Genomic DNA, 25,824 nt, shown 5'->3' on the forward strand with positions numbered 1-25,824 from the left:
CATGGGCCATGGGAAAGGACAAGCCCCACTACGTGGAACACGAGGCTGTCCCCGACTTGCTTATCTCTCCAGCCCCAGCTCCTATAGCCCCTCCCCAAGCTCGCTGGAATTTAACATTTTTTTTGAACTGGCCATGCTGTTTCATCACTTTCAGTTTTCCCACAAGATAGCCATTTTGCCAGCAATGTCATTAGCTTCTCGTCTTCTTAGCAAACCTCCTTTAAGGTTCAACTCAAGTACCAATTCTTCTGACGAATTTCCCTCAACTCTCAATCCTTAGCACGTGCTTACTGATATTCCGGTGCCTAGAACAGATGAACTGCTTTTTATTTATTTTTCTGTCTACCTCCCCTATTATATTGTGAGTTTCTGGAAGTCAGGGACTATTACTTCTGCATTTTTGTATGCCTATATTGTAGAGAGTACACTAAAATTATACAGTATGGCAACTCAGAATTTATTGATTTGATGTACAAATTGAGCTATGGATATTTATATTTATATTTTATAGGTAATTAAACTGAGGCTGTGAGATGTTAGCCGACTTGGCTGAGGCCAACCACGTGGCCAAAACAATGGAGGCCATCATATTCTTTTTGGACTCAGAGTGGTTTTCCCATTCAAAATACAGTCTTTCTAATGTGATGAGATTATTCCTTGGGCTCAAGTAAGCCTTGAATCTTGGAAGTGTCCAGGTGCCCAGCAGGATTTTCCAATTTGGGTATACTTATTTTTGATCTATTGGATACGTAATGCTGTCACTTCTGAGGCTGACTAACGAATGAGAGCAAGAGGTTCCGTGTCGTTGCCCTTCACAAGCTGAGCCCCTGGATTGTCTGGATTTCTAGACGTGTCGATCTCAGGGCTGCTGCATTTCCTGCCCACTTTGCTGTAATAAGTTGTGTGGGCACTATTATTTTTATTGTTACTTGACAACTAACTGTTAAAATGAAGGTAGGTTCTTTCTGGTGACTATTTAAAGAGAATACTACCTATGTTTTCCTTACCTGTACTTCTCAGATAACCTACGGAATTCAGAACTCCTATATCAACAAGTGCCCTGTAGGGTAAATTAGGTAGGCAGCTGAAGTCCAGCAGAGGTCACGGATAAATCACAGAAATTTTTGGAACTGAGCTTAACACAATTACATGGGGGAAGAGTAAATACTAATTCTTGATTATTTGGGGCAGGCGAAGAAAGGGATTGTGTGCTAAGAAACATCAACACGTGAACTTCAAGAGCAATCAGTATGTAGTTACTTAGTTCTCATTTCATTTTGTCTTGTATTTACTTTTGTTATCATTTGTCTCCTATTAAGTAGGAACCTCAGATTTTATTAATTTTATCACACCTTGGACATGGTGAAGACTCAAAAGGAGCTTGTGAAATAAAATGAGTAGACCCCAAATCTCATTTCAACCTTTACCCTTTGACCTATAGTACAAAATGATTAAACAATCAAATGCTCCAAAAGCAGGCAACCAGCGAAAGACAGACATGAAGGGCCATTGGAAACTGTCAGCCAGGTAATCAACCTTGGAAAACTGAATGTCTGTATGTGTAGCTGGTTCTTTGCAACAAATAAAACATAACAATGACACAGCATAGAGACCAGAAATTTGGCATTTTAATTTAAAAGCTTTCAAATTTTCTTGATAATAGTATATTTAACATAAATACTTTGTCTACTCGTAAGATTTGTATTTCCTTTAAACACTTATTCGATTAGCATTTAATAAATTCTTGCCTGCACAATGAAAAACCAGCTAGTCTTTTTTCAAAACAATTTAAATTTTTATTGACTTTGTTTTCATAATAAGGAATCCATGACTATAGAAGTTGCCACTTTAAGTGACCACAGAACAACAAAAGATATAATTATTTTATATATTCATTACAGTTTTATAAAGTTAACTACAGCATACATATGTTTTGCTATAAACTATATTCCTTTGGCCATATGTAAGCTGTCAGTACTGAAAGGTGTTTGAACATGCACCCCTGTTAGCAATGTATAAAGGAGAAAACAGGCTAGAATTGCTTATAAGTATTTTAGCTTTTAACATCCATGTTACCACTATTTTTGTCTGTTGCTATATTATATAGTTCTTAATACTAGGAAATGTGTTTTAACATTAAACAGTGGTACCTTTTCCTATCTTGATCTTAATTATGCCAAGAAATTACATTTGTTTCTTATCAACCTTTATCAGTATGTTAAAATTTTGAACCAAACCTTTTTTGAAAAGCTTCTGAACACAATTTCACGATAAATAGTGCACGTGTATACTCTGTGTGCAGTTTCCAAATTTGGCGAGATGATTACAGACCTCGATTCTGACGTGGAGAAAGATAAAGTATTAAGGATGAAAATGTGGGGGGAAAACCAAAACCCAGTACATGATAATAAAAATGAGCTAAAACTTAAATAGAAATAAAAATATATTAACAAACTATAAAAATATTAGTTTAATATATATTTTTGGATTTTTGCTTAAAATCCAAAGTTTGAAATATCTCTTTGATGGCAGGCAACTGAAACAGTGATGGGGAAGAAATTGATAAACAAGCCCGTGAGGGGACTGGTAAATAGACTCCATGTGACAGGTGAATTAATTATTGTCCTTTCATTTTGGGCACACTGTTGGATTTTGGTTCACTGTATCATCTGTTAGATGCTGGCAGAAAACAACATCGCTGGCTTATTTCGAACATGTGGCTCTGAGTTAGCAAAAGAAAAAGGAGAAACTCTGTTATATTTTAAGAGCAAGTGAAAGCTCTTGGGCCCAATTTGTCCCTGAAGTCACTCTGAGAACAGTGCGCTGCGTTGGCTGGAACAGAACCAGGAACTTTTGCATTGATGTGACAGGGCAATGACGAACGTCAGGCTCAGAATGGGAATCTGTCCCCATGGGTTTCTCCCCACCCCCACCTCACTTTCTCTCTCTTCCATTTTCTCTTGTACTTTCACACACATCTCCTCCCAAGTGAACTTAAGGCACTTTACTAGGGAGACGAAAGAATCAGGCAAGAATGCTCAAAGTAAGAGGTTCTTACCATCTCAAAAAACTGTTTTGCCTGTAAGTGACAGAAAAGCACCATGTCAAGAACTTATTTCTATTAGTTACTTACAAAAATAATATAAAAATTAGTAATAAGCTTTACAGGTAGCTGTTAATTGTCTAATTAGTGTGATCTTAAAAAACAGTATTTTAACTATCCTATTATACATAGGCCAGGGAGCATTTTAACTACAGCGTGGGTGGGAGCGGGTGCTGCCTTTTCCTTTGCCATGTGAACTTTGCTCCAGGCAACTCACATTCTGTCCGTGGGGCTACCAGCATCCCCGCTGCAAAGGTAGGAACCCTGGGACCTGCCCTCAGTTTAGTCACCTACATGCTGTGTTGTTGTGGTGAAGTATTTACAGATGAGAAAACTGAACAAGTAGTGTTTCAACTGCAATAGTGATACTGAAAAAAGAATGTTTTAATACTCCCGAAAAAAACTGAAGGTAGCATTTTCTATGCAGAGTACTTAGATGAGAGATTTCAAAGCAGTCTTTTGGCACAGCATTCCAAGCTTTCTCTCTCCTTCTGCTGCAAAGCATTTGATATTTTCTGAATGTAGAAAATGAAATGGTTTCAAAAAAGTTTGATCGCTCTCTCTGATACTCCCTTCTAATCATTTAAATGTCTCTAATGTAAAAAAAAAAAAATACACCAGCTAAACTGCTTATACATTTTGTATCCAATGGTGTGACACTATTAATAGGGGTTTTTAATAGGATTTTTAAAAATTTAAATTAAGTGATTTAAACTTCATTTAAAAATTCTGTTTTACAGTGACCCATTTTTCCTGGATGTCAGGTTCACATTAATTTAAAAATAAGCCTCTTTAATAGAAATTCTGAGTGAGCTCAATCTAAATGCAAGTAACGCATGGACACACTGGAAGTTATGTAGAGCTACATGGAAGTGCTGACTGTCAAAGACTAAGTGCTTTCCCGAGGAAGCTTTCTTCACCGCCACTGCTTCTCTTCCCAATCCGCACACAGCTTACAACCTGTCACGTGTAGCTAAATAATCACTCTTACATTTTTACATTGTTTTGTGCAGACACACAGTTTGTTTTCTTTTGGCAAATGCCTCATTGCTTTAATGACTTCTGTCCACAAGGAAGAAAATCAAATCAAGTGACTATTCCTTCTTTCAAGATGAACTGTATTTGTTGCTGGAACGGAAGTTGTCATATCCGTGCTCATTAGCTTTGAACTTCAAGCACGACTGCTTTTCCTCCAAAGACTGTTTTTCTTCAAATGACTGGCACCAGCAGCATAAGCACGACTGCACGAAACAAAGTCACCCGTTACATATTTACATGGGCCCCATCGTCACGACCCCTCCTGCTCTCTAGGGTTCCGACTGTCTGCATGACTGGGAATTCTCGGGCCACTTTCTGTCTATGCTCTCTTATTTTTCCCTGAAAACCATATAATCACAGAAGCAGCACATGATAATTACTTTTAAACCGGAAGAACATGGAAGAAAAAATATGTATATATAATTACAATTCCTCAACTTTTAGTTAAAATTAAAAGAGAAAACCACTTTTAATTCTTTGTATTTAACCTTGACTACTTGAGCAATACTCAACCTTTTATGAACATGTAAATCAAGACATTTTCCTACGCAAGTGGAAATCTCACCACACACATATACATGTGACTATACATGAGCATGTGTGTGGAAGTGGGTGCAACTCATTTAATAAAGTTGTGCTCTGCATACTACTTCAAAGCCTGCTTTCTCTCCTGGGACAGTGTTACAGACGCCGCTCCCCATCAAGGAATCTAATGTCACATTGCCAGCTTTTTCAGCCACATGCTAATCTCGTTCGACGCTGTTGCATAATAAGGTGACAAAGTATGTAAGTGTCTCAGTGTTATTCATCCAGTTTTTTCTTGGATTTTTAAAAATGCAAAGCTATTTCATTCTGCTTGCGTTCTGAGAATCTCTGTGTACAAGGAAAGGGGAGGCCCACTGTTTTCTGCTCTGTAAAGTGATGGTGTTGATCTTAATGAATGTTCTCTTCTAGCTCTGAAATCTATGAGTTGATGAGTGGGCCAAGAAGTTTGTAGACTGCATTACAGTTTAGAGGGAAGCTAAGGTCTTGGCTTTCCAGTGATGAACTACCAGGGACAAATGGGTCATTCCCAGAGGAGGGGAGGACATATATTTTTGCATGTTGGATCATTGAAGGGTCGAGTGGATGGGTGTAAGAATGTTACAATGCAAGCAGCCAAATGAGGAGTAACTAAACACATTCCACATTGAAAAGCACGTCTCTGCTAAGAAACGGGAAAAGAGGAGATGAGACCTGAATTAAATTTCTGTGTTTGACTTGCCATTCTCATGTCCATGTGAAAAAGAGATCAATGTAGTTATAATCCAAATTGTGCTGCATAGTCTAAAATCTACCCAAAACAAGGTCAGTGCATTTAATTTATGTTTAGCTTTTATTCCTCATATGATGTCTATGCCTGTAAATTTTACTAATGTTATAAGCAATTCTATAACTGAGCGGTTGAGGCAGTAAAGACTGGTTGACTAAGATTTATAGACAGAAATCGATTATAGTGATTTGAGAACAAAAGTCATATTTAAGAAAAAAATCATCCACGGTGTAATGCAAGGGAAAGCTATAAATTTACTAGAGCTCTCTGGGTAGATAGAAATATATTAATATTTTGGAAGGGACATATTAGATGCCAGATTTAAAAGACCTTTTTATTTTGAAATACTTTCTTACCTTAAAGCAATTTTTGAATCTTTTGCTCACCAAATACAGAGCTATTGGGTTAATGCAGGAATTCAGGGAGGCCATGTTGATGCCAATGTAGTCCAATACCAACAAAAAGCTGCAAAATATAAACCAAAACATGTCTGTGAAAAATATGCTGCTCTGAGCATGTATTCTTTACAGACCTTTGTGTTTTTGTGAAGAAAAAAATTACCCGTATACAATGGTTTTGACTTATTATGGTCTTTGCTGGTAATGCTCTCTCTCTCTCTCTCCCTCTCTCCCCTCCCTCTCCCTGTCATGCCACACTCTCTCCCCTACACCATGCCCAATTCTCTTCTTTAAAACAGAATTTTATTTAGAAGTGCTGTGTCTGACTGAAAAAAAAGAAAAGAGTTACCATGTGCAAGGGAGAATCAGACCTGATATTTTCAAGCATGCCACACGTTTATTTGGACAACTCTGGCTCACTATTCCCAGTGTTCTAAGTTCCCTCTACTCCTTCCTTTGAAATAGGAGTAAGGGTAAAAAAATGGGGATCTTAATTGCTTATGATCCTTAATTGCTTAAGGGTCAGAAAAATGGTACTCCCTGCTTCTGTCTATAAAAGTAGTCAATGGAAAACTTCTGCATGACATTTATTTACAAAACTTTCTCTATTTTACTTTTCTTACCTCAAGAGTTCACATCTTTTGGGATCAGTCTGATCATAAAGAGTGAGCTTCAAAATCCTGCTGAGGTGAAGGGGAAGCCAACAGAGGGCGAAGACAAGGACCAGGCAAAAGACTGTTTTGGCCACTTCCCGTCTCTGAAATCAAACCATAGTCAGACCCTGAAACAATGGCTCATCATAATCACAGTGTTCTCCTTTCCCACACAAAATAGCCAACATTGTTTATGGAAAATCAGTGGTATTTGTAAAAATTCAGGACACTGAGCTTTACATTTAAAGATTCACCTTTAAAAAGTAATGGCTCTTTCTAGATTCCTTAGATTATATAGAATATGTCTAGATACGTAATGTAAAAAATACCAGAGCAAGAAAAAGGAGATATGTTCTGGTTTATAACAACTTTAATTTATCATCATAATGTCTTTGTTATTCATAATCATAATTGCAGTCATGAATTAGCAAATATTTCTACTTTCTTACCTGCTTTAAGTGATCATTTAAAGCAATTTGCATGCCACTCTTCTTTCTCAACATTTCACAGGTCATCAGGGTATAAAAAAGTGCGGTGATGGCCAAAGGCAAGCAGAAATAGAAGCTGAAGAGCCACCAGTCTTTAGCTGTCTTATAAAACTATGGGGAAGAGAGAATTTTATGATTAATATTCCTCTGTCAGAAACTCTTATATGACAAATGTTAAATTTAAAACAATTCATCATGGAATAATTATATTCTAAAGTAGATCCACTTTATAAACACTATATAGAATCTTTCAGATCATGTCTACTGAAGAAATAATTAAGCGCTTATATTAAATAATACAAACTTTTCCTAAAGGGCATTTCAATTCTCAAAAGCAATGTGCTATAAATATGCCTTAAAATTTAATCAGTTAGACAAAATTTAAAATATTTGGTCATTCAGATATTTTTATCTCCACATAAGCTGGTTATCTTTAAGCTATTCTTCTTATGGAATATATCATGTAAAGACATCATAGTGTTTAAGGGAAATTTTCACTTTTTAACACATTTATTTCATGGAAAAAAACAAACACCAAAAAGGTCTATGTTAATCTCAGTAGGTTAGCTCAGTAATGTATACATCAACCTACCAATGAAAAAATCAAAGTTGCTTAAAACACATGCCTTTTCTCTTATATCTTTTCTGTGTTTGTTTTTAAATGGTTGCTTCAGATATATCTGAGTGGGAGCTGATAAGAAATGAGAAAAAGCAATTTCATTCTCAATTTCACATTGATGTCCCACTTTGTTCTTTTGATTACCATCATATATATCCTTCATAAAGTTTTATATAGTCTTCTCATGTGCGGAGTGGAAAATAATCATGGGTGACCCTGAGATGAGCCCCTCTGCATTAACGCCTCTTCACCCATTGTGTTGGAAAGAGCTTTTTGCACTTGGGATCCACCTTCTGCTGACCAGCCTTGCCCTTCTTTTCCTACCACCGGATTAAACGTCCCTGAATAAAGGGTCAAGGTGAAAGCTGTGTTGCAATGGCATCTTTCCCTTTAGAGAGAGGACGGCCTTGCCATTCAGAATCCATCCACACCTGGGCGACTTCTAGTTGATCGATTACTGAACTAGCTACTCCCTCTGCTGTGTTGTCTTATGCAGAAAATGAAGCAGCTGTCAGTCCTTGTGGGGATGTGTGTAGAAAAGCTATAAATTCAGATCCGTGTTCTCATGTGAACCTGGCTTATCTGTATCCCTGAGTGCCAGGGCATTCTTGGAGAAGCAGGGGCCCAGCTTGTTGCAGCTTAGGTCATTAGTCACTGTTGACCTCTACCCTCTTAATTTATGCCAAAGGCAGTCATAAATCAATAGGTTCCAAGAAGGGGAAATCAGAAGAGAAATAGCTAAATATTATAAGGGAAGAACAGGAAGGGCGGGGAGTAAAATTTACCTGCATGAAGGCAGTTTTCTGAATGGGATGAAGCATGCAGATTCTCAGATTCTTTCCATTGTAGTCAATGGTGATCATATCAAAAGCCACGGCCTCAGGGATGGCCAGGACCACAGACACCACCCAAATTAAAACAATTTCTACTGCTGTCCATTTTGGAACCCCGATTCCTTTAATTCGACTCCATGAGGCCACGGCTCGATATCTGCAGAGCGAAATAGAATTCTTTGTCAGGCTGGCCGAGCCTGGTTTGGTTGAATCACAGTTTATTTTCTAAGCGACGTAGCAATCTCTAGTAAAGGGTTCAGGGTATATCTGCCTTAAACACACACTCTCACCTGTCGATGCTTAGAGCACACAGACTCAGCACAGTGATTCCCACAGAGGCCTTCTGTATGAAAGGCACCAGCTTACACATCTCAAGTCCAAAGGGCCAGTCCTGGGCGAGGAGCTGCATGGAGGAGACATGAAGGTGAAGTTCTGTTAGGGAGATTTTCATGAGGCACCCGCTGAGCTGCATGGCCTAGTAGTGGAGAGCAATTCACATGCAGAGTGAGATGACACATTTCAGTCCTTAGTCCTTTCCTCCAGGAGTACTCCCTTGAAAAGCACCAGTGTTCGGTACATGAAACAGGAGAGTGTGTTGGGAATAATGAAAATGCAGCCAGTTCATGAGTTTGTTATGCATCTATAGTAACTTAGGGTAGGATCTCCTCCACCACGGGGCCAACTGGGGCCAGTCACCAAAGCTCCCCTTCCAAAATTGAAGCTGGAGTGCTGAGAATGTCTCTTACTGTGTTATGGAGTCTCTGCTGCTCAGGTCACAGCCAAATCAAAATATAGCTTAGTTAAAAGTAGGTGATGCATGTTCCTTAGCTAGGAAGGGTACTCCTATGGAGAACTTATTCTTTACTTTAGTCAACTTACTTGACTGCACAGTGGCTCAGCCGAGTATGCATGTGGCTTCTTGTACATACTAGGCACCCTCCTGCCTTCAGACTTTACTCTAGATCTTTCCTTATCCCGAAAGGCTCTTCGCCCACAGAGCCAATAGGCAAATTCCTTAGCCTCCTTCCCATCTTGCTCAAATCTCATCTTTTCAACATGACCTACCCTGGCCACACTAAGAACAGTAACCAGCCAGGCCTTCCCATCTCCCTCACCTTACTCCACCTTCCTTTTTATCTGTAGTGCTTACCCACTCCTATTACTTATATTATAACATTTACTGGTTTGCTTTGCTTAGGTTTTGTGTCTGGCACTTCTGGAATATATACCAGAATATGGGTTCTGCGTCCATCTGATACAGTTCCTGACATATAACAGATGCTTAATAAATATTCCAGCCCCTGACATGTATGGGCACTGGTTATACAATGAGCAAACATAGTTCTTGCTGTAATACATATATGTGTGTGTGTAACATATATAACATATATATTTCTCTTCATTTGACTTTAGATTATGTAACCATTTATTATTAAGTTTAGTTACTTTCTTTCTTAGGACAACTGGGTGTGCCCCACACTGGCAAATGAATCACTTTAGGTAAACATCTGGATCGAATGTTCATGAGGTTTTGAAAATAAAGAAAAATATTTGAAATCTGTGTTTCTTTTTTAATGTTTTAAAAAATAACCTTCCAAAAGTGAAAACTATTTTGAAACACAATTGAGTCTTTCCTTTCTTTCATTAGTGAAAATTCTTTGTGGAGTTAGTCAAGCTGGGTGACTGTTCTATAACCAGAATGGCCACAAAAGTTGAAATGTATGTCTCAGTATGAATATAAGTTGGAAACTCAACATGGGACCAATTTCCATTGTAAGTTATATATGAAAAATTACACTGATATGTAGGAGAAATATTGGCACTTTCCACAAATATGCTTATTCTAGGGTCCTAAAGGCTGACAGGGCCAGCTAGGTAATACAGAGGAGTGAAGGGAGCTGGGTATAGGAAGGTCATTGGTGTTAGGAAGATAATAGGGAATGGTGAGGTCTGGGATAAATCCTATCTAAAAGGAGCAGCTGCTAATAAACATGACATGATTTTTGCCAAAGGACTCCAGATACAAAAATCTCTTGATTTGCAACCAAAAATGGAAATTTTTAAATGAACTGCTACAATTTATAGAAGTTGTCAACCAAATCATATTTTAAAAAAACATTATAAAATAACATTATATTAACAAAATATATCTGTGGGTCAGACTAGAGCCTCTATCCTGTGATTTCTGGATTAACCAACTGACACATAACCGTTTGTTCATTCACTCAATAAACATTTATTGAGTGTCCATTATGTGCCAGACACCACTATGAGTCCAGGGTGCTCCCTGTTCTCACGGAGCTTATGGTGTAGTGAGGAAGGCAAACAAAAGCTGCATAAATGATTAGTATGGTGTCATCCTATTAGGGGAGTATGGTAGAATTTGGAGTGCTTTCTGATAGGCCTCTGAGCAAGGTCACTCTGAAGAGGCAATATTTGAGTAGAACCTGAGTAAAATAAGAAAGTAAGCCACACAAAGAACAGTCTAGGCAGAGGAAAGAGCTAGTGCAAAGGCCCTGGGGTCAAAATAAGCTGGGTGAGCTGAAAGGGCAGGAAGAAGTCTACCAAGGCTGTAGTGGAGCAATCCAGACCAAGTGTCTAGGAGATGAAGTTGTAGAGGAAAATATTATATTTGACTTCTTTCTTTCTCTTCCTTCCTTCCTTCCTTCCTTCCTTCCTTCCTTCCTCCCTTCCTTCCTTCCTTCCTTCCTTCCCTCCTTTCCTTCCTTCCTTCCTTCCTTCCTTCCTTCCTTCCTTCCTTCTTCCTTCTTTTTTCCTCCTCCCTCCCTCTCTTCTTTCTTCCTCTTTCTTTCTTTCTTTCTTTCTTTCTTTCTTTCTTTCTTTCTTTCTTTCTTTCTCTTTTCTTTCTTTCTGACATCCATTGCAAGGTTTTTTTTAAAAAAGGGAGATAGAATAATCTTATTTATGTTTTTTTAAAACTTACTCTGGCTGCTCAATGTAGCATTTAATGTGGGTCAAGAAAGGAAGCTCGAGTGAGAGCTCGGGGTTGAGCTGGACCCTGTGGTGCCTGGAGCTGAGGAGAGTGGGTTAGAGACTGGACACATTTTGAAGGTAGGGCCAGTAGGACTTGTTGATGGGCTGGATGTCAGATGTGAGGAGTCAGCAAACTCAAAGAGGTTTATCATGTGAAAAGTGGAGCCATTTACTGAAACAGGGAAGACTCAGAGTACCACAGGTCTGAACCAGCTACTGAAACTGGAAACATTGGCATTTGTGTGGCCTGTCACTACCAGAACCAATAAGGAGAGACAAGGATTGAATCTTTATGGGCACTTTACTCAGATGCCAGATTTGACAGCTGGCCTTTATAAGGAGAAGGAAAGGGTAGGTAAGGGGTTTGGATAAAAGGTTAATCAGATAAGAGTTTCAATCCTCTGGAGATTTACCTAGTATTTCATTATCTGCTGGTCAATAATTCTTTATCTGCATCAGGGACAGACAGACAGTCCCTCCCTGGAACACAGTGGCTCAGGTACCATCTCTATCTCCATGCTTGCAGCCCCCCTGGGGCACAAAGGTTGAATTGCTTGTTGACCTCATGGAGTCATGTAATTCATGCATTCCCATTCCTGGAATAACAGCTTTCCGCATGCATTAATCACTTAAATCTATCACTTATAACTACAGCTAAAATCTTTAACTCTTGAGTTCCCCTAGCGCTACCAACTCAAGGTGCTTTGAAAGAACTGACAATTACCCCTGGGAGCATTAAAAGCAAGAAGTTTTCAGCCAATTACAAGGACTCCGCCAGACCCAGCTTGGTATAAATTAACCACACAATATTCTGTCTAATCATACTGATTGTCCTTAGATATATCGGGGGGAAAAGGAAAAAAGGAAAGTAAAACTCTTTCCTTCAAAATGCAAAGTCTCATTTCCCTTCCCTTGAATGTGGGTTGAACTTATTAATGATTTGCTTAAAATGTGGTGAAAGTGATGATGTGTGACATTTGAGACTGGTTCATCAAGAGCATTACAGCTTCCTCCTTGCTCTCTCTTGGATCAGTTACTCTGGGGGAGGCCAGCTGCCATGCCAGGAAGACGCTCACACGTTCCACAGAGAGGCCAACACGGCAAGGACCTGAGACCTCCTGAAAAGAGTGCGCACTAATTCCTGCTGTGTGAGTGAAAAGACCCTCCCGCCCTCGGTAAACCTTCAGATAACTTCGACCCTGCTAATATCTTGACTCCGCAAGAGTCCCTGAGCCAGTAGCTCCTGAACTCTTGAACCACAGACATGGTGTGAGATGATAAATGTTTATTGTTCAAGCCACTCAATTTTGGGGTAATTTGCAATTCATCACTTGACAACTAATACATTTGTCCTTGGTCTCTCACTTAATAGATCCACATTTGAACCCACACGTTCTGATTCTGGAGTCTGCAGTATTTTCAAGAAGCGCATCTTGCAAAAAAAAAACAACAAAAAAAGAATGTTTAGAATTAAAATCAATATTAGTATTTTTATGACTGGGGCTATGTGTCAAAATTTTCTTCTAACAACCTAGTTATTTTATCTACTCAATGTCCAAACATTTGGATACTTTCAAGTATTTTATTGTCTCAAACTATTTCCAAATATGCAAATATTCGTGTCACAGAAGTACAGCCATCAGGTGGATCAGGATGAATGAGTGCACAGGCCACCGAAGGGAAAGAAGTCTGGCCAATGAAAATGAGCTCTTCACTGGGTCCAGGCCCTGTTTTGTGGTTTCTATTGTTTTTGGCTCAGTCTAGGAACTGGATTATTGCTCTTCATACCACTGGGAGGCCTGCGGCTCAACCTCTGACCCAAGTTATCACAGAGGACAGGGAAACACAAACTGAAAGTTATAACAATTCTCTTCACATTCTACACAGAGAGATAGGCAGAAAGCTAATCACAGCTGAGAGATTACAGTTTTCTATTTCCCCTTACCAAAGGAGCTGCAGAATAGAGGGCAGCAACCTTATGTTTCAGCACTTCAGGTTTCAGGTCAGACCTGAACGCTGCTGGTCCTCAGGGGCCACAGAAGCTGGGGCACTGGGTGCCCGCTGACACGTTTATTACTTTGTAGTGAGAGGGATGACTTGGACGATCTCTGCCCCTCCGACCAGCAGGCTTTGCAGAGATGCGGAACAGTCTGATGGCCACGGCAGAAACCGCTCCTACCACTGAAGCCCGTCTCTCTCTTTGTGGCCCCCAGCAAGAAAGTCTGAGCAATGCAGTGCTTGGAGCTTATTTACAATGCAAAGACAACCACCTCTTGTTTAATGGTAAACAAAGCCCTGAGTGAGGGAAAAACTGTGAAGTTAAAAAAAAATCACTTTCAACAAAGATGCCCTCTTTAAAATTTGATTTAAAAATGTTCTTCTGGGTTTTTGTAATTCCTGGAAATTAATCATTTCACGATTTAGTGACAAAACACTTACAATTTGAAGTTGAACAATATAGCTTTCCTCTTTGTGGAAGACATTGATTTCCTTTATTGCAAGAGGGAACAACTATAATTTTAAACCCAGTGATGACATTTTCATTCTTTATGTTTCATTTTTTTCTTTGGACTTTACCCCATTAAATTAGATGTCTTACGGGCAAGGTCTGAATTCTGAAGACAAATCAAGCATGTAATCAAACAAATCTCTCCAATCAAAAGAAGAATATTAGAGTTTGATATTGTTTCTAGGTCCCTGCCACATGAATTAATTTTTTAGATCTTGTTTAAAATTAAGTTTGAATATCTATTACTTATCATTTAGCAAATGTGAACTGGTTAGGGAATAGTCCCATAACTAATGTTGGTTTTCACATTGTAATGGCTCATCCAAGGGAGAGCTTTTGTTGCTTTGGGTCCAGTAAGCAGTGTGGTGTCCATTTGACAAATGACAGCCTATGCTTGTGCCGACCCCTTCTCCTAGGCTTCTACTGCTTCCCTAGCACATTTCTGTTGATGAGTAAACACGAATAAATAAATAATCCCTAGATTGAAAAGAGACATGACCGTAATGATGATGAAGTTTCTATTCAAGGACGGCCATGGTTTCATAATTTCACGTTGCAACAGCTGTTTAAGAAAGAAAAAAAAAAGACAACAGAACCAAATAAATTATTTTTGTATTACATCATAAAATAAGTTTTAGATTATAAAGATTTTTTCTAAAAGGATAAATAGCATGAACAGGAAATAATATCTTTTCTTTCAGGGTATTATTAAGTGAGTCCTATGAAATCTCTCCAGGTGGGGGGGATTTACATTTTTCATGTCTCTTTTTAATTAAAAATTACATTCTTGAGGAATTAAATGGAGAAAACCCTGTAATGCACACCACTCTGAATGCCCCAAAGAATCAAGCCCCTTAAAGTCTTAAAATTCCAAAGTTAACTATCTTATGCTAACAAATGTTCATTCGCCTCATTAACCATATATACCATTTTCTTTTACTTTTTCTTTTAAATTAAGAGTAAACACTGAGTTTTAACTGCTTATCTGTTTCAGAATATTCTACTATAGTTTTAATGTCTAGCACAGTGCCTGGCAGGCAGTGGTCACTCATTCAAGCGCTTGTTGAATAATATGAGTGAATGAATGACCTGATGAATAAGTGAATTTGATCTGAAAATAGAAATCTTACAAAACATGTGTCACGAGCTTTTTAGCTCTCATATTTGGAACAAGTTCCTTAGAGAACTGCGATAACTTTGCATTTATTGTTTCATCGTATCTAGTCCACATCCTCCCCCTTCGAGATGAGCAGGTCTTGGTGATACAGAGCACCAGAGCCTTGAGGTGTGAAGGCTGGCTGTTCTCTGGAGTTCTGCCTTCCAAGCAGGCTGGACAAGGTCAAAAGCAAACATTTCTCTTCCACCCTCATTCTCCTACTCAAACCTGTCAAGGAAATGACTGATACAAAGCAGAACCTACTGTTCCTCACTATCTACTGGGGTTCTGTGACGAGCTTTAGTTGTAATTTTGGTGGATGAGAACAGTATTAATGAAGACAAGCCAAGATTCATTTGCCGGATGGCTGTCTGTTCCAACTCACAATGAACTGTGAACAAATCCTTTCGAATGACTGGTATTATGTTTTTACAGTAAAAATCAAAAGAGGGAATGAATGAAGTAGTTGTATTTCAAAACTTTAGAAAAGGGTGAATTCTTCTGTTTGTAAATCTCTGTTTCCTGAAGGAGATGAGAGTTTTTCTGCATTGGAACTAGCATTTTAATAGCAGAAGGCACGCTCATTCGAGGATTTTCTCATCGGAGCTCCCTTCCTTTTTGGAGTCATGCATACAGAGAGAATTTAAGGGAAGCTGCTGGTGAAGGGCACAGGAAATATTTTTTTGACATACATTTTACCAGTGCCCTAGGGGACAAATATCAATTATAAGTTCCATCTTGCATTCATTAAAATGCACTTAATCACTTAAAGATTAGGCCATGTGGCTCAGAAATTGAGGGTCAGATACAGTGTCGGGTTATCTCCCAGAGTGCCACTTAACTAGAGCAGAATGTGAACGGTAACCTCTGGCGTTGTGCAAGACAGGCACTCTCCCCGAGAACCCCTTGCATGTGCACCCACAAAACAGAGGGCCTTCCACTACTCTTGGAAGATTCTTATGACTCGCTGAAATGGAACAATGCCTCCATGAATCTGAACTACGGTTCTTGAAACAAGATCTCTAAAAGAAGAAAAGAGATAGAAGAAAAGATGAATAGATAAGTCATGGGAGAAATTTAAGTTCACTTGAAATGTATTTTTTGGCCAGTGTTACATTGAAATGTATTCCCAGGTCTGTAAAAGGTAAATTAATAAATTATCTGAATTAAAAAATATATATCTACTATTTGTGCTTAAAAAACTTCCACTGACACATTGACATTACATATGTTGAAAAGTTTCACCTAAGAGCGTTAAGAAATGCTATGTACAAACCTAGCTTAACATTAGGGTCACTTATTTGAGCTGGCTTTTCTGAGAAGACTACCATGATACTGGAGGAAACTGAAGAATTATGATCTCAGGTCCTCATGGCCCACAAGGAGACTCAACTGAATGAATTCATCAAACCTGATTAAGTAATTTTGTGTCTTACTCAAACTGTATTCTACTCAGAGCGTACTTTATGGGACACTGGTAAGCTACGGAGAGGAAAAGTTTGCTAAGGAATCCAAAAGCCCTTTAAAATAATTTGAAAATACTGAGTGTGGAGAAAGAAGACAGGGTACAATGTAAACATTCAGAGCAAGTTTTCCTCCTTTCTGGAAACTGCGATGGAGGCAAAGAGGAGAGAAGCAGAGAAGAGTCACAGGCAGGAGGCATGAGTATGGCTGTGAGTCTCAGGGACAGAGTTGCTTGAGTCATGCTTCAGTCAACTTGGCTAATACATTTCTGACTCAAGAATGATCCTCTTTTTCTCTGTCTTCTACCACCACTTTTTGTCCATTTTCTTGTGTCTTTACTTTCTCACCAGAGCATCTATAGGGAAAGCGGAAGAATAAATCTCTAAAATAAAAGCACTGAAATGAAAAGAAGTCTAAAATTAGAGAAGTTGTTGGCAAAGGTATGCCCGTACACCACACTCAGTTATCTTCCAAACATAACCAACCTCTTTTTAACTTCGTCAAGTACAGCAGGAAAATGTTTCACATCATAAATTACGTCTTGAATCTTATTTCAGCTCAGGCTTTCTCTGTCAACACCCTTTAAAGCACTTAATCACTTATTAGCATTTGGCATGTTTCTTCAAAAACAGTCAACTATAGCATATTAGCCACACACAGATAACCTTATATGGTTTTCTTTGTGAGGTGAAGAACATGGGGTCTTGGCCCCGAAACAACAGGGCCTTGGCTATTTCATCCTCTTGCACAGCTATGGAAATATCTCCGGTCTTGAACGACTCATTTAAAGTGAACAAAGGAAAAATGTGAAGCCTTTGATATGTAAGGCTTACCATATTGCAAGAAACATTTCCTTAACATTTGAAGAGGCTTAGATTTATGAAGTGACCGAGCTGCAGATCAAAGACAAACACAGGCGGACCACGGAGCTAACCTAAGAAGACGTGCAGTGCCCGAGGCCAAGTCTTTGCCGACGTTTTGTCATGGGAGTCCCTGTGGGAAGCCGTAAGTTGGAAAAATGAAGTCTTGAGTTCCTGGGTTATTTGAATTCTGTTACTGTCCTGTTATTTTATGACTAGTATCCTCATACAGAAAGGGGAACAAACTTCCCACTTTCTTTTTTCCATCTGGACAATCATAAAAATTGAAGTTAGAGAAATCCCACTGCCCTTATGCCTGACATAGAATACCTTTGGTCAGAGCACGCTTGACTGCTGTTGCCTGTTGCAGGCACTATGCGAGGTCGGTAGGACTGTTTTGTTTGAATCAATAGAGTTGAGGTCACTCAAAGTAATAGTCTTTCTCTTTATTAGTACTTTTCAAAAGACAATCCTTTAAATGTGCTTAATTTGTTCTGAGTAAAATTTTATTTGTGTGCTTTAAATAAATGAATCTCAAAGGCATCTATGTTCTGCCCTGACCAGTGTGGCTCAGTTGGTTGGGTGTCATTGTGCAAAGCAAAAGGTCACCGGTTTGATTCCCGGTCAGGGAGCATGCCTGGGCACTGGTTCCATCACCAGCTGGGGCACATACGAGAGGCAACCATCAGTATTTCTCACATCGATGTTTCTCTCCTTCTCTTTCTCCTTCCCATCCCCCTCTCTAAATATAAACAAATAAAATCTTTGTAAAAAAGGTATTTAGTTTCCATTTTGGGTTCACAATTATTCTGCTGCTAAACATCTCAAAATATTATTAAAATATTAGTAAAATATCTCACTTACTTAACTGGCAATGGAAATGGTATTACTATCCTGGAAGAAATTAGATTCTCCTACACAATGATACCACTACTTCTGTTTACTGATTGGAAAATTATAACTTCAAAAGTCAAATTTGATGGTTTTTCCATTAACTTTTACCTCTTAACTTATGAAACTAGTTAATTATCACAAACGTGTCAAGTACTACAAGTTGCCCAAGTTCAAATAGTGAGAAGGGTGACTTTCTCCTGAGAGGGTTTTGATTGTGTCACAAAGAGAAAATATCTGATTACCTGACAAGGTCGCTTGAGTCCAAACTCATTTGTGGGCTCAGTGAAGCAGTTCCACATTTTGACCTGCCAGCATTTTACTGATAGACACAGCCCTTCCTTAACCAGCTAAACGTTAAAGATCAGCAGTTTTGCGCCTTGGAGCTATGAAGGCAGCCTCTTGCCTCTCATACTAGCCTACGAAGTCTTAACAGCAAAGCCATCTGAAGGCACTCCATCAGGCCACCAGCTTAATTTTCAATAAACTTTCCATCACCCCTGAACAACTGATTACACTCAGATCCTTATCAAACTAATGTCCATAGCAATATTTACCTTATCAGCTTACAAGCATATTTGTTTTCAAAAGCAATTTGCTTACACATGAAGAGAGCTATATTTGAGAATTAACTCTGAGTTAGCCAGGTAAATAGAGAACAAAGAGAGAGAAATTGTTGAATAAAATCCACAAATAATTTACAAACTCATTATTTGCTTAAGAAATTATAACTTCCTGAGAATTTAAATGAAGTTAAAGAAATTTTAGTTTTAACCTGAAACCAATGCATGATGAGTATCCCTGCTGAACCAAAGCAAGACAAAGCAGCTAACCAACCCACTAATAATACGAAAACTTTCACAGCATCCACAAGTGCACCCAGCTCTTCTGCTTCCCACACAGCTTTGACACTGGTTCTAACTTAGTAGTCAGACAGGTTCTCACTGGCAACAGACATCTAGATTATCCCATTCATTTTAGTCTATACAGGAAGGACACATGTACGTAGCTTGTGAATAAGGAGAGAGGCATCCTCACATCAAAGACTGTATATGTACCTGGCTTTTGGGTCAGGTACATATACAGACCATGTAAATATTGGCATATATAAATTAGAGATAGACATCTGTACATGTGTATCTCTATGGAGATGTTATATCAAATAGTAATTCGAACTAGGAGTATGACAACTTTGAAGCACAATATGACAATATCTATCAGAATTACAAATACACATATCCTTTATTAGTAGAAAAGTCATTCTAGTTCTAGAAATTTACTCTTCAGATAGAGTCATGTGCTTATGCAAATAGAGTCACGCACTTATGCAAAGCCATATGTACAGAGACATTATTTATAGTCATGTCTATAATAGTAAAAGCTTAAAGAAAAACCTAAACAAATTTCTACTCTTATTCATACACCCCCCCCAATATATTTACTTATATTTGCCAGACACTGTACCGAATGACCTTCACCTATCTACTTATGTATCTATTATATGTGTGTAATATAATATATGTGTGATATTATATGTAATGTTTGTTACATATATAGAATATTATATATAACATTCTCTTTGGATGATTGCGTTTTTCATTTTTCATCTGGGTGGTCTTATGCAATATAATGTGTAACAACCCTGGTGTGTGCTGCTGAGAAGGATAAATAAGGTTTTAATTTTGAGAATGTTTTTTTTGTTTTCCATGTTTAATAAATTTAATTATACCAAGATTCCAGAATTTGAAGATCTCCTTTGCATTTATTTATTTTTTAAATTTTAATTCTTTATTGTTATTCAATTACAGTTGTGTGCCTTTTCTCCCCATCCCTCCACCCCACCCCAGCCAAACCCCCCTCCCTCCCCAACCTGGATCTTGTCCATGTGTCCTTTATAGTAGTTCCTGTAATCCCCTCTCCTCACTGTCCCCTCCCCACTCCCCATTGAAGTTAAGAACATTGTTAGATTGTTCTTAACTTCAATGTCTCTGGTTATATTTTGTTTCCTTTTTTTTTTTTCTATTTATTATGTTCCAGTTAAAGGTGAGATCATATGGTATTTGTCCCTCACTGTCCGGCTTATTTCACTTAACATAATGCTCTCCAGTTTCATCCATGCTGTTGCAAAGGGTATAAGCTCCTTCTTTCTCTCTGCTGCTTAGAATTCCATTGTGTAAATATACCATAGTTTTTGGATCCACTCATTTGCTGATGGGCACTTAGGTTGCTTCTAGTACTTGGCTATTGTAAATTGTGCTGCTATGAACATTGGGGTGCACAGGTTCTTTTGGATTGGTGTTTCAGGGTTCTTAGGGTATAATGCCAGCAGCGGAATTGCTGGGTCAAAGGGCAGTTCCATTTTTAGTAATTTTGAGAATGTTTACATGAATATTTGTGCCGAATGTCGTACAGTACCTCTCTGGCCTTCAACACAGGATTTCCTCCCTGACACAGGTGACCTGGTGAGAGGACTGCCTCTACCTACAAGCTTCCAGAGTCCCAGTTCCTTGGGAGAGTTCATGCAAAGCAGACGCATTTCCTAAGGTCTGTCAGCCCCTCACAGCAGCACACCCCTGTGATGGCCTGTCCCGTTCTACAGTGGTATCTTCCAGCAAGGCTTATGACATTTATTGGTTGTCTACTTCATCGAACTCTAGATTTACTGAGCTCCAGATTAACGGAATAGATTCACATTGACACTCTCAGCTCCTGGATGTGCTAGCCCAGAAACTTTGAGTGTGTGCATATGTATGTATATAATAATATGCTATATATTAATTATAATGTACATATGAATTAGATATAATATATTAATTACATATAATATAAATAATTAACTGGATTCTCAAAGATAATTGTAACATCCCCCACACAAAAAAATTAGAAATCACTACTTTAAGGATTCAAGTCTCTACTTTAGAATAAATTTAAATGACATTAATAATTTACTTAAATTACTTTCTGTGAAGTATAATACCTGAGTGCTCTGAAATTCTAAATCCATTTTTAAAAACTTACTTATATGATGTTACAATCATTTAGTACATTAAATAGCTTTTAACTAGTCCTAAATTAGGTGTTTTGGAAAATAAAGCCTTTGGTAAATAGCTATTATCAATATTATAAACTCCAGACCATCTGAGGGGAGTTTCAGGCTACATATTCCAGACCACTGGAAGGGGATTTCAGGAGATAGATGTCCTCACATGAGAAATTAAGACAGAAAATGCTTGCCAAGTATCTCCCTGTGTGGTATGTCACAATTCTGCCCACGCTCTCCGATGCAGCCATAACAATACTCCAGGTTGGAGAAAGACGTGCTATGTCTGAGCTCACTCACACCAGGGGGACAGAGAGGACCACAGGTTCTAGGGCTCGATGGCCTGGGTTCAAGTCTCGTTTCCTCACTTTCCAGTGGTGTGACTGGGTAAGGTACTTCGCCTCTCCAACATGTGTTTTCTCCACGCAATGGAGGGGGACCACACAAGTTTTGCTGCAGTGATTTAATGACATAAACCAAGTGCCTAGTGCATAATAGATGTAGCCATTATTGTTATTTTAGACCTCAAATGATACCTATTAAAAGTCAACCATAGGCTCCCATGTAGGATTCAATGATGGCAAGTGTAGTGATGAGACCTAATTCTTTCTGATGGATTTCTTCCTGACCAGTATAGAAGACTAGATGGCCAGTTGTGATGACTCATTAGCTTGTTTATCTCAGAAGTAAAAATAGGATTAACAGACTACAGTAAATGGCTTCAGGCAAAAAGGATGTAACTCCGTAGGGAAATCTAAAGGAATTTGAAATGACAGGAATCTGTGTGCCCTCTTGGAAGTTGAATATTCTTTGCCTTATTGAATGTAATAATTTGATGAGGGAAGAAAGTAAGCTGCTCCTGGAAGAGATGATTTACATCTTGCCTGAAGGCAGCACAGTGACAGAAAGTGTCTCAACCCCAGCTCGGCACAGCCCTTCAGCTGCTGGCTGATTTAGGAAGGTTTCTAACCGGGCTGGACATGTGGGATTTACTGGGACCTCCCTAAACTAATGTTTTACAAAATTCCGTGCTAGCTGAGAAAAACTAGATGTAATCTCCCTTTTCAGAGTTATCTTATTTCACGTATTTTAAAATTTCTCACAAAACCTGGTACTCTGAAATTTCTGAAGTCGGTTTTGATGAATTGAATTGAAATTCCTCTGCCAAATTGGAGTGGTAAGACTTGGTTTATGGGACTCCTTAAGAAATAAATGGGTCACTTCTGGCCCAAATGGAAGTTGATTATATTTAAGGGACTGAATTCAGCCTGTGCTTCTTTCAGAAAACTTTGAGAGTTTAACTTTATAAGCACCAGTAGTCATGGAGAATTTTAGAATTTCTTCTATTTATCCCCTATTTCTGAAGTACTTCCTTCTACAGCCTGGATTGTAATTGGAATCCCATCTCTGTACCTCAGGAGTCTCTAGAATTGCCTTAAAACATGGCTATTTGGATTAGGATTTTCGGATTCATGAAGGGCAATTTAAAGTCACGCCTTATGATGATTTCTCCTGCCACAAGATCAAAGCATCCCTTAAAAATCTTTCCTAACCCTATATCCCATTTTTTTTCCTCCTGTACTGAGTCCAGGACTAGCTTTAGACAAATCTGCAAAACACATTTCTATCCCCTTATACGTTGGCTCTGTTTTTATGTACCACTTTCTACTGCTCATCATGATGGGGAAGCAGTTTTATATATTTGCTCAGTTCTTTCAAACTTTCCACCTCTTTCACTTAGGCTAGTTTTTCTTACCACCGCAAAACCTCAGTAAGTGGGCATGAGCAGCCTATTGTAGAGTTGAGGACACCGAGGCCTAGAGACACTGGGGTGTGTCTGGACTTCCAAAGCTGTCCAGAGTCTAGTAGTGTGGGGCTTTGTGTCCTGCCCTTGCTCTCCATGCCTGATTTCCCTGATGCTCGCGGTACTCACATAATAACGTGAGCTACTGAAATCACTCTTTGCAGACCTTTACATTGAGTGCTCTTGGTCTGGTCCCTGAAGTAATCTGCGGGGTGCAGCCATCACTTCGGAACCTGACAGATTAGCCTGATTCCTGCCTCCAACTCTTACTTGTTGTGAGACCTTGATTATCCCATTAATCATCTGTAAAGTGCAGTAATATTAACTTGTGGGCTGTCAGAAGGAGGAGAGGTAAGTGACATCTATTCCAGTGCTCGGCTCACTGTAGACCTCCAATAAAAAGTAGGAAAGGTACAGTCGTTTGCAGCAGGGAAACTGTGTCCTCCTACTTACCAGCCTAGGTCTCTTTCTTCTAGGCCACTTTTTCCCTAAAAACAGATTCAACTCCTCTACTTGCAGGGTCCTCCAAGAAAATGCTTCCCAAGAATAATGTGCTTAAGTCACTTAAGTATCTTAAGAGGCAGATTTGACTTAGTGAGCAGTTCTGACAAGCTCAGGTGAAATCAGTCCTGCTTTTGGACCACGCTCTGAGCAGAGAGAATGCATCTGGTGAGCTGGACTTAAGGACAAGATCTTCAGGACCAGTGGTTCTCACACTTCACGATTTATCATAATCACATAGAAGGCTTTTAAAATAAAAAAAGATATATTGTGTCCCACCCCAGAGCAGGTCTGAGGGGGGGGTCATAAAGTGTCATTTCTAACAAGTTCCCAAGTACTGTTGATGCCGCTGGTCTGGGGACTACAGTTGTGCTACGCTTAGCAGGGGCTACTTAAGACCAGAAGGCAATTTGGTTCCAGTGATTACTGACTTTCTTGTGAAAGCTCCCTCCAAAGGCTTTCCCATTTCCTGCTCCCTAACCAGTACCTTCTCCACCCTCCCCCCACAGCCTCCTGCGACAGTAGCAGGCGTCCTTTACCTTGTAGACATTGATGGGGATGTCAATGATGATGTGCAGCAGGTCTCCCAGAGCCAGGCTGGCTATCAAGATATTGGGGCCGTTCCGCATGCACTTGTTCTTGTAAATGATTCTCAGCAGTGTGGAGTTTCCGATGATGCCCAGCACGAACACTAGGCAAGACACCACGGTGTTGATGTACTTGAAAGTCTCTTTGATCTCGGTGGGTCTCTCGCACCGGGGAGGGGAGATAGTATGAGACGGGGCTCCAGCCGGCTTCCTTGCTTTAGGCATCTGCGGAGGTACTGACGACCGTGGCGCGCTGGTGTTCGACCCAGTCGGCCAGGAGAGCTTAGACGCGGGCGTCGTTATCTCTCCGGTCCCAAGAAGTGGCGGGGTGGCCCCAGCCATCGGTAATCCCGTCTCTTCTCCCTGGACCTCCGCCACGCCGCAGGCAAGGATCAGGGCCACCAGGGCGCGTCCGCAGAGGCTTGGCAGCGGCTGCATGCTGCTGCCTGCTCCGGTGGGCGTCGAGTGGCCCCTCCGCAGCTTTCGCGCTGGAGACCGGCAGCGGAAGGAAGACAGGACACTGGGTCAACCACCTTAGCCACGCCCCTGCAAGCCGCTCGGTCGGAGCGCAGCGGCGCCGCTACGATCCCCGCGCAAAAGTAACTCAAGTTTGCGTGCCAGTTAATAAGCCGGTGTGACCCGCCCGCGTCCGCCTACAGTCCTTCCAGAGCCAGCTTTTTGAATGGTTTGTCTCCGCTGCGTCACCCGCACCTCCCACCCCTGAGAGGTAAAGGACCCGCAGTGGGGCGGGGCGTTCTGAAAGGGGTGTGCCGGCGAGGGGACGACGGGTGTCCCCTGCAAATCTGAGTTCCTCCGCGCGCCGGGAGGAAGCGTGGACGTTCTGGCTAAGGACGCTTGCGACTGGAGAATCGGGGCACCTAGAGGCCAAGCGCCTCCGGGAATCTCTGCATTTCGCTCCCCAGAGAACCCCGACACCCCGTCTATCAATGCGGAGACTCCTCCTGGTGCGCGACAGCCGCTGCTCCACGGCTGTCCCCGCTCAAGCTCCCCGACGCCCGCAGCAGTGCACGCGCTGCGTCGGGAAATCGCGGAGACTTCTCGGTCCTGTCCGACTCGGGAAGACTAGCGGCAGTAACTAACGTCTGTCCCCTCCAGGTGGCTTCAAACACTCACACTCCCTCCTTTATTCCAACCTCAATTCGTGTGTCTAATTTTTTTTAACCCCCAAACTAGTCATCCAAGCTGAAGCCCCAGGACAAGGTTCAATCACTGATTTTAATTCAACACGAAGACTGTTTACCTCTTGATGGGACGCACCAGGTGCCGAGCGGCCAGCGGGGACCTCCTTCCCGGGACGGGACGCGCTGGGCTAGCAGCTCGGTTTCTCCCGCTCCGGGAGCAGAGGACGCGTCCCCTCCCTTCAGCTGCAGGCGGATCTGGCTCTGACGAAACGCTAGGGACTGCCGGATCGTGCAGCCCACTCCGTTTACTCGGGGGTCCTTGCTGTGCCTAGACAAGCACTTTTATTCATTCGTCCCTTCCCCATCAATCACCGCGAGTCCTCCCGCGCCTGCCGACCGCGCCACAACCTTTCGCCTTGGGCAACGCCTGGA

The 25,824-nt window shown here is 40.4% G+C and overlaps 1 protein-coding gene across 1 annotated transcript; it reads right to left on the reverse strand.

Moving 5' to 3' along the window:
* Positions 1-3,088: 3,088 nt before the first annotated feature.
* EDNRB (endothelin receptor type B) lies at positions 3,089-25,824 on the reverse strand. Its single transcript, XM_045201598.3, has 8 exons — positions 25,512-25,824; positions 24,203-24,738; positions 8,735-8,847; positions 8,397-8,601; positions 6,954-7,103; positions 6,475-6,608; positions 5,810-5,918; positions 3,089-4,344 (listed from the first exon to the last, which is right to left on the reverse strand). The coding sequence occupies exons 2-8, from the start codon at positions 24,686-24,688 to the stop codon at positions 4,210-4,212; spliced, it is 1,332 nt and encodes a 443-aa protein (XP_045057533.2). The 5' UTR covers positions 24,689-24,738; positions 25,512-25,824; the 3' UTR covers positions 3,089-4,209.

This window comes from Desmodus rotundus, chromosome 13, assembly GCF_022682495.2.
Source record: "Desmodus rotundus isolate HL8 chromosome 13, HLdesRot8A.1, whole genome shotgun sequence".
Classification (NCBI taxonomy): domain Eukaryota; kingdom Metazoa; phylum Chordata; class Mammalia; order Chiroptera; family Phyllostomidae; genus Desmodus; species Desmodus rotundus.